General features: G+C 50.0%; 1 protein-coding gene across 1 annotated transcript in view; it reads right to left on the minus strand.

Moving 5' to 3' along the window:
* Positions 1–872: 872 nt before the first annotated feature.
* The window catches only part of WIPI1 (WD repeat domain, phosphoinositide interacting 1), a gene marked incomplete at its 5' end in the record, with an annotated part of 20741 nt that continues 11974 nt past the window's right edge, over positions 873–9639 (minus strand). The window contains 6 exons of the mRNA XM_009697348.1: positions 873–1416; positions 6028–6128; positions 6884–7005; positions 8242–8349; positions 8536–8700; positions 9100–9207. Of these exons, the coding sequence (XP_009695650.1) occupies positions 1369–1416; positions 6028–6128; positions 6884–7005; positions 8242–8349; positions 8536–8700; positions 9100–9207 (652 nt within the window). The remainder of the gene's footprint in view (positions 1417–6027; positions 6129–6883; positions 7006–8241; positions 8350–8535; positions 8701–9099; positions 9208–9639) is intronic.

Genomic DNA, 9639 nt, shown 5'->3' on the forward strand with positions numbered 1-9639 from the left:
CGGGACCCACAGCCTCTGAGCAAACGTCCCTTCTGGTGCCGAGACCCTGGAAGTCCATGGCTGCAGAGAGAAAATTCCCGGCTAGCAGAGGCAACGGAGGACGTGCTCCGCCAGCTGCCAAGTGAGGTTTATTAACGGGGTTATGTTAAAGCCCCAACTGCCTGTAAAAGAAAGAGGGTCCTGGCTCTCCCCGAGTGCTGCCCTCCCGCTGGAGAGGACGCTCGGCTGGTCCTGCGGCCGCTTCACACTGCCGCAGCGGAGGTCAGGGATTGCCCCAAGACAAGCACCCAAGTCCCAGTCTTTGGAAAAGGCTTTCTTTGGGAAGCTGTGGGGCAGAGGTTTGCAGTGCAGAACTGGGGTAGCCGGACCCTGTCAACTCTGCAAGGAAAGATCAGTGGTGTAACTGCATTTTTGGGTTTTTTTTAGGGAGATCAGGGAGAGGTCCCCGCCCTGACATCTCCCAGCAGAGCAGGGCTCCAGGCAGAGAAGCGGCTCCTGGCGATCCCAGTGCGATGCCAGGGGCGCAGATGGGCCGAAACAGCTCTTATGGGGCCATTTCTGGGCAGATGCAAAGGCCTGGGGAGCTGCAAAGGCAAAACTGAAGGTGCAACTGAAACTTCAGAAACCACTGGGATTTCTCAGCAGCTGAATGAGGGTTTTCTGAAACAATTTTAGACTCCAATTTACGCACCCAGATCTTTCTTTGGACAAGCCCTAAGTGGCCTTGTGCGGACTTGGCCAGGTGGGTCGGGCTGTGTGGGAGCAGCTGTCCCCACTCCAGGCCCCCAAACCCACTCTCCCCCTCCTAAAACTTAATCACGACTGACATCTTTAGGGCCCCACAAAGAACAGCAGGAGCACGGGCAGCGAGCTGCCAGGGACAGACCGTGACTTTATTCTGTCTTTAAACATAGCAAATGGCATCTTCTCTAATATCACTGCAAAAATACTTTGCCTGGGTAAAATAGTATGTATATACTGTACAAAGACATAAGTTTAATATATCTTCCTCTAAGTACATTTATACACATAAACCAGCATAAATTAGAAAAGGGACAAACGGGTATATAAAATTCTGGTTACATACAAATCTGATTAAATTAGCATTTACATTGTAGTTCTAACATATAGTTTGTTAAATATAGCAATGTGCATACAGTACATCGACACCCCACCCAGACACAAAGTAAAACAAGGGGCTAGCGGGGCCAGGTATTCACTTAAACATACCATAGGAAAAAGCAGTGGCCCACCTTGGATTTATATGTTTTTTCTCGTCTTGGGGACTCACAAATCAGTTCTTCGAAATTCCTGGCTTTTCCAAAGCACTTCCCAGCAGCTGTTCTAAGCGCGGATGTTTGCTCCTCATCATGACCTCTTCGCTTTCCCCGGCTGACCTCCACGGCACAAGATTATCTACCAAAATCAAAACAGAATGGCCTTACTTTTCCCAGCAACAGGGTGTGTTTCAAGTTGGTTTTACGCACATGGGAGTAGAAGAGGGAGGGATGTCCTGCAGTGTGTTACTTTCCATTCAAAGGCAGATTTGTGAGTGGTTTATTTATGTACTCTCCCCCTCCCCAAATTTACAGTCCTGGGAACAGGGACCATCTGGCTTGGTGATAAGTGTGTCTTGGCTCTAGCTGGCATTGGGATGAGCACAGCCACGCTTGCAGGAGTTCAATTACTGGGGGTGAAGTCTGTTTGCCTCGCAAAGCCCTCCCAAAAAGTTCAGTTCCTGGCATGGCGGGAGGGGAAAAGTGCATGCCCTGCATCACTGTGTCTCTCCGGGCTCTCCAGACGGAGCCCAGAGTTAAACACCTACAGGTTAGACTGGATTAGGTGAGGGGAAGCCTAGCCTAAGGATCAGCAAAACCTTTGAGTGGAAGAGTAAAGCAGGTGCATAGAAGAACAGGCAGCAGCAAGGACCCTGAACCACTTCACATCAGCTACTCATGGCACAGGGCGAGGCTGGAGACCTCGGGGTACGATGTGCACCTACTTCTGGATGAGGCTTGGGCAGAGCTGCGGGGCTGCCGCAGCACCCGAGGCCGGTGCCTCTGCGGACACGAACCACGAGCCAAGGCACAGAGCTCCCTTTTATCAGCTCCAGCCTCGCCAGACGTGACCTGCCTCTCCCAGCAGTACGGCTGCGATCCCCACAGCCCCAGCTGCAGGAGGGTCCCTGCCAGCTCCTCCTCCTGGGACCCATCTCTCCATGGGTTTCAGGACCATCACTTGCCCAGTTTTGAGGCACAAGTCATTGGCACTGGATTGCACGTTTCCCAAGGGACCTCAGATAATGTACCGATAAGCTGGGCTTAATCCTGCAAGCCCCAGCTGCCCAAAATGCCTGTCTGAGCTACTGGGGCAGGAGCTGCCATGAGGAAGAGGAGACCAGACAGATTCTGCCAAACTTGCTCATCCCCCATGAAATATGATTACTAGTAGAGCTTCACTACAAAATCTATGGCCTTTCCTCTGCTAACAGCCGTTAAAAAAAAAAAAAAATTCACTTCATTTCATTAGTGTCGCATATCCGCACAACAGAATGAGTAAAACACCATCCAGCAAACAGTGAGGAGGACCTTGGGCAAATACCAGTCCCACGGAGCTGAAGATGCATCTGCAACCTGGTTGTTCGTATTAAGATCCGTGGTTTGGAGCAGCGGGGATGCGTGCGGACCCCAGGCTGGGGCACTGATTTCTCCCCCCATTGCAGCCAGCAGCGCTGCCAGGGTGGGGACGTCGTGCTGGCGAGGGCGGCTGCGGCACAGGGGCTGCTGGAGCTCCTGCTCCTGCCCGTCCTTCCAGGGAGCAGGCAGGATCGGGGCTGCAGCGAGGAGCTGGCGACGGCTGCTGCTCACCGCCGGGCCGGAGTTTTCATTCTGTCCTGTGCATCCTGTAACCAGCACAGCGGGCAGGAGCCAGAGGCAGCAGCATCCTTTGGCAGCACGGGCAGGCTGCCCAAACAGTTTTGGAGGTAGGCAAAAATCGAAGTGAAAGAGATGTTTTTAAAGACTGTGTATCAGTGAGGGGAAGCTGTCTTTGAAGAGCTGACTGCCGTATGCAATCTAGCCTGACTTAATGAAATGGCTCCCCTGATAAAGGCTTCACATCAACTCTGGTCCTGAAGCTGACAAGCTTCAGCGTGCAGCCAAAGGCAGGATGGATCACACATGCCTGGAAAGGCACTGAGCAATCTCCTGAAAGAAATCACCTTTCCTACGGAATCCCAGAAGTTTTAAGAAGATCCCCTGGTTGCATTCCTCAGGTCCCCACAGGCCATCTTGCTTGCTGAATCCTATAGGATTTCTTTTTGTCAGAACCTCACAGCACTACCCCAAAAATGTTCTGACCGTGCCTTGGTGGGGAGACCTACTACGGTGGCTCCCGAAAGTGGAGCTGGCCAAGTGGTGCCCTGCCTGGCCCAAAGCACACACCAACAGCTCCTGACACTGCTGCAAACCTCACCGACACCGACAGACCCACAGAAAAGTGGCAGCTCGGGCAGGTAACCAGAAAACAGCCATAATCGCTGCAACCACTTGCATTGGATGGGTTTGCTCTTCCCATCCCACAAAGCCTTCTGACCCCGCAGAGCAAGGGCGATGCAGCCTCCTCCTAGCACGGCTCAAGCGTGGCACCTTCTCCTCACCTGAGGCTTTAGCCTGCTGTCCATCTCAATAACGCCCGAGTCCTTTTTGCGTAAGATCAAGAGTGGACATGAAAGTGCTTAATCCACCCCATCAACGCAAGCAAGAGACGTAATTGAACTTGTTTGACCTCTTGCCGCAGGATCCTTCAGCAGTCCTGGTACAATCAGTAGCAACATCCACATTCACTCTTGTTCAGGCCACTTTTTATGAGCCCTCCTTGGACTTCTAATCTCTTCTCTGATCTGTCCCTCCTTCTGTTTAACAAAGAGGCAGTTTTTGACAATCGGCAACAGATTTCATGTTGGACTGAAGCTGCTTTTCCTCACTCTTCACAGCTGAGCCTCTGAAGTCTTGTTGAGGTCAAGGGAAGGCAAGATGTTTCAAAATGGAGAGGAACTGCTGGGTCTGAGCACTGCCGTTTCTCCAAAAGTATGCCTAAGTTCAAAGCCGTACTCATGGCGTGGGCTGTGGGTGAATATTCCATTTTGTCACAAGATTTGAGGTTTTTAAATGTCTTTTTGTTGCACACTGGAAAACAAACAAAACCCTTCCCATGTTTCCGCAAAGCAGAATGCTGTCAAAACATTTTTGTTGGATAAGGTCAGGTTTTCTCTCCCTCCTTCTCCGCACAGAAGTGACCGATGCCTGAAACCCCCCTTGAACGCGTCATTGAGACCGAACATCTCAACGCTGAGAAAACAGCGAAGTTCAGTGAAATTCAGAGCATCAAAACATCCCGACCTACTCTCCGTATGCACGAACACAGTGGGAGCCAGCGCCGCACTAGGTGGTTGACCAGATGCAAAACACATTACCGTCAGCAACGGAGGGGCAAAACCGGCATCCTGGCTGCAGAGACTTTATCTGGAAGCTCCAATTGCTAAGCCATCGTATCAGGGAGTATTTTTGGAAAGCGCTTTCCCTCCCACACCACCTCCTCCGTAACATTACACATGTAAGTTGCTCTGTCAGGTTAATTACGGCACAGGATTTTGAGAGATCAAAGTTCATTTAATAAAGCGCCTGCTGTTGTACAGCAGGGAGTTGGGGCTGCTTTTATACGGCAGAGTCCCAGCAGGAAGGCTCATTCAGGAGCAGCGTGATTCCTGCTTGCTGGCATTTGCTTGTCCCCAAACTACATGTTCAAGAGCAGGTTCATCAGAAGGGAGCAAAGAATTTCTCTCTGGCCCTGCTGCTCCTTCCAGGGGCCTGGGCCACCAGCTTCTCCGTGGCCACATGACTTTGACCAGAGGGGAGACATTCTAAATATCTTTTTTGGGTAACAGAATCGGACAACTAGAAAACTCTTGTTTTCAGTTTGCAGCAGGCTATGTTACAGGTAACAAAAGAGAATTGGTCTAAGGTTTATGTGACTTGAGTGGGATTTGGGTAGTGTTGTTTCAAAGGCAGTCATGAGCTAGTCACTTTTTATCTAAATAACACTTTGCATCAGTTAATAGGAAAGTGCCTCACAGAGGTCAGCCTGAGCACACGGAACAAATCCTGGGATGCCGATAAAGTTTCTACTTCCTCCTTTTCAGGCAAAGCTCCAACAGCAGAATATATAAAAATGGAGTAAGGGATTCAAAAGTCTGGCAAGTCTACAACTTGAAATCCATTACAATATTCTGCTGTATTAATGCATTACTATTATGAAGACACAGCTAATTACAACCAGGTCATAGCACAGTACCAACATCTGTCCATTTAGGGGTTAGATACTTAACACAAGAAATGCATGTGTAATAGGAAAAGGTGCTGGAAAGACACTGCCAGGCTTAAGTTAGATTTTAAAAAGCCAGTATCTCCTTCCAACGGTAACTGAGAAAGTGCCATATAAAAATCATAAAACGGTTTAAGAGTCTGTTATGCCTTTCATCTTTGTACTTGGAAAATGAGTTTCCTTTTCAGTTAGCTTGGAAATGAAGAGACTGGTGATGTTCAGGTACATTCCAGTTGCATTCCACAATCTAATACAACTGACTGTAAATGCAACAGGGAATATTAAGTTTTTATTTCTAAATGATGGTATTGTTCAAATTAAAGCTATTCCTAGTAATACTAGAAATCTGCACAAGGCACAAAGATTAGATCTGGATCTGAACGGCATTCTGCATCTGTACTTCATTCAACAAGTTTGTTCAGATCCATCTCTAATTATTAGGTTTGATCATCTTTGCCCCATTCCCAGCTGCCATTTAGTGGGGGTGTAATTTTCCTGGCACTGTCCCTATAACTTAATTAGTTATTTTAGGCTTCACAGTGAGCTGGGACAAGGTGGGGGCAACAGTATCTCTTCTGTAAGAGGTTAATACTTTCTTCTTAGCATGAGGGCTGAATTGCAGTTTTAGGGGTCCTGAATGCTCACAGGAGGAAACTCATTCTCGTCATCAAGACACACTGGTCCAGTTGCAAACTCATGCTCTGGGATAACTTCTCCTCGCAGGGCACCACCGTCCTCCGAATAACCTGCCCAAGTAAAAATACAAAACGTTACGGATGAATGGATGGAAGGAGGCTGGAAACAAACAGTGGAAACACTATGTTAGCACCTTTTTAGCACAGAGCTGCTCTCTCTGGCTTTTTGGCAGAGCTCTGGGGTACTGCGGAAGAGAAAGGTATTTCCATTGACCCTACAGATTAGGGAACGGACTACATGGCTAGCTCTTGTGGCAGAAGTTTTCCTCCTCCTGCCATGAATGTAAGCACCAATTTCAGAAGAAGATCCACATCTGTATGTGGACCTTTAGACTCAGGAATATAATGAGACAGTCACCCAATTTTCTCCCGCAACAATTTAGTGCTAGCTTTGTTAGGGTAAGTTGCACCAGGTTTGGGAGAATCTGTAGCGATCTTCCTACAAAAATAGTGAGATTTGACTTCTACACCCACAGTTTCAACTCCTGGAAACCAGCCTGGCAGCAGCTGCTGTCTGACAAACTGTGAAGTTCGGATGTGGTTACTGCTCTGCTGGCGGGTCCGTTTGTGGTACAGCTCTGCACAAGGAGAAGTGCTGGCAAGGGGTCCCGGGAAGCAAAGCAGAAAATGCCTGCCCTGGTTTTGGGGCAGAGGATGAACTGGGTGAGTCCCAGAGAGTCCTGCTGCCCCAGTCTGCATTGCTCAAGTGGTGTTTCTGGTTGAAACCTTGGAAGCTGGGAGACTCTCCACTTTGGCCCAGGTGGCTTTCTTGCTTCTGCCTGAGGAAAGGCAGACCTGATGCTTACCTGGCATGGTCGAAGTTGAAGGCACTGTACTTTGTCTGGCTACAGTTGCTGCGTAAGATTGAGGTAATGGAGGCCGAAGGTCATTTTCTTTGTTCTCCTCCATCTTTCCTGAGCCAAGCAGACTAATTGCACAGGAGCAAGAAGAGAGGGGAGAAGACTTAGTTCTGATTCCAACCATTCCTCCCCCAGCACTGGCTAAGACAAGCACATGCATCCATGTCTCCTTGAAGCACATCACCCATCTGCATCACTGCATCGAGGCACTGCCTGCAGCCCTAACTGCTGTAGAAGAGAAGAGCATTGTGCTCTATGAGTAAAGCAGGGGGGGAAGCAGAAGATAGGGAAAGCACTACTTCGGCTAGAGGACAATGCTGGCACAAGAATAGAAGGGAACAGACTGACCACAAAAGCTTTAGGTTACAAAGGCAAACAGTTTCTAATCACAGAGGGGGCTCTGAAGGGCTTCCAACAGGAGCACACTACATGCAAAAAGCAGCCCTGGCTAGTTTCGGATGGAGTTTGAATGGAGATATAGTGTGATGTAACATAACTCATGACCCAAGGGCCCTTTTCAGTCCTCTGATGCTAAGAGGAACCCACATACAAAGCTGGCCCGCCAGCTCCGGACGGCCGCTTCGGGATGGGAGCAGGCGGGCGTCAGCAGTGTCTGAAGGCGGTGGGGCTGCCGGAGCACGCTGGACAGCGCAGCTTTGAAGTGCTTTTGTTTTGTGGCTTTTCAAAAAACTGCTGGCATTTTCCTGGCTGTCAGCCACCTCCCGGCTTAGAGCACATGTTACATCGCACCCCACCCCAAAGGCTTCACATCTGGAGCCAAGTAGCCCAGATGTGGGGGGAGGCTTACATGCTTAATCGAATTTGTATACAAACTGAACAGCGGCAGGGAAGGCTCTGCTTTGGCACTGCATGCCTGCAGGCATGCATCTGTGCGGGCTTTTGTTTACGGAAGCTCCCAGTCTCCCTCCACACTATCCTACCCCCAAAATCAGCTCTCCAGCACCCACTCACACCTGCACAAGGTGCTCTTCCACCGTGGTGGTCAGTGCTCTGCTGCTGGAGGCATCTCCTAAGGCACAGCCTGCCCACCTCTGCTGCCTAAGCTGAGATGTCCCACAACTGCCCGAGGATCTGAGATGTCTCTAGTTTCTTCTGCAAGAAGCCCCAAGTCCCTGCCTGCTGATGTGGTTCCCACCCACGTCTGTCAGATCAGGCAGCTAAAATCACAAAGTCATTTCTAATGTTCTTGCTCCTACAGCTTCATTTTGTGCTTTCAGGTGAAATTTCCCTTAATTTTTTAAAAGATCAGCCTCTGCATCAGATGTGTCTGGAGGTATAGTTACCTATGTTTCTTCATTAAGACACACTCCCCTCCATCTTGCGGGTCCAAGTTATAGATATAGAGATGTCCATCTGACGTAGTCACCAATAGTCGAGGCAGCTTCTGAATCCTAATAAGAAAAGCACCATGAGCCCAAACACATCTGCACTCGCACACAGATAACAGCACGCACCCACCCTGCGTGCTCTGCAGGCACGGGTACACGATAAGGGGCCGCAGTGCTGGTGTTCAGCAGAGATAGTTGTAGCTGCTCACAGGCTGGCGTGGTAGAGGGAATGCAGATGTCAATACATACGTGGAGAGGGCACAGATGTTCCTTTGTCCGGAGATGTTCAGGCGGACAGTGGCAAAGGCTCGATCCTGGTTCATCATTCCTGATACCTGAGCAGGGAGGTAGTTGGTAGCAGCCTGGAACATCTTTCCCATGTAACCACTCCAGGTTGGAGGCTCTTCTGGTCGGCTGAGGGGGTCACAAAACAGCATCAGTGGGGCTACCGCAGTCAGTGTGACAAAACAGATCAGGAACAGACAAAATGATCCTGATCTCAGATATGCGAAGGCTTTCTTTGTGATACCTGCACACATTGTGCACCAGCCTAGCTGGATACATGGGAAGGAGGCAGGGGACAGTGGAAGCTAATAAACCCAGAGCAGGCCTGGAGAAGCTGACAGCAGGGATGCAGTGTGTAGCTTTTCCAAGGAGCGAGTCCCTCTGGACGCAAAGCCAAAGTGTGTGCAGCTAGTATTGCTCATGGAGAGTATGTGGTGAGGAAATGGAGGCCAGCTGTGGTGTAAAGGCAGATCTTTGAAGCAGAGACACACCTGGGGCAGGCAGGTTAACCCAGGCTAACCCCCTCACCTGTCAGTGAGATGCTCCAGTTTAAAGATGTGCACGGTCTCCGTGTTGCTGGAAGCACACAGGAACTGGGAATCCATGCTGAACACCAGAGAGCTGATGTTCACATACCTAGGGCCAAGCAAAGACAGGACTAGTCACTTCACGGCATACCGTTCAAGGGGAACTGCTCGGTTTTGCTCAGAGAGAAGAGGACAGGGGGAAGGAGACCCACACACAGTGAGGAGCACCCTGCCTGGCTACTGCCGAGCCTGTGGGCTGACTGACTAGCATTTCCCTAATCCCTTTGCTCAGCAGAGCTGGGGGTAGCCTCAAGCTAGGGACAAACAGCCAGAGAGGTGGAAATGTCCTTGCTCACAGAGCTGTCTGTGGAGTGAACATCTGTGCCGGTCTCACTACAGCAGCTAAAGCTTTGTCGTGGTTCAACCCCAGCCAGCAACTAAGTACCACGCAGCCACTCACTCGCTCCTTCCCCTGCCCCAGTGGGATGGGGAGGAAAACTGGAAAAGGTAAGACCCGTGGGTTGAGATGAGAAGATAAGAA

The sequence above is a fragment of the Cariama cristata genome, unplaced genomic scaffold (assembly GCF_000690535.1).
Source record: "Cariama cristata isolate BGI_N322 unplaced genomic scaffold, ASM69053v1 scaffold10933, whole genome shotgun sequence".
Taxonomy (NCBI): domain Eukaryota; kingdom Metazoa; phylum Chordata; class Aves; order Cariamiformes; family Cariamidae; genus Cariama; species Cariama cristata.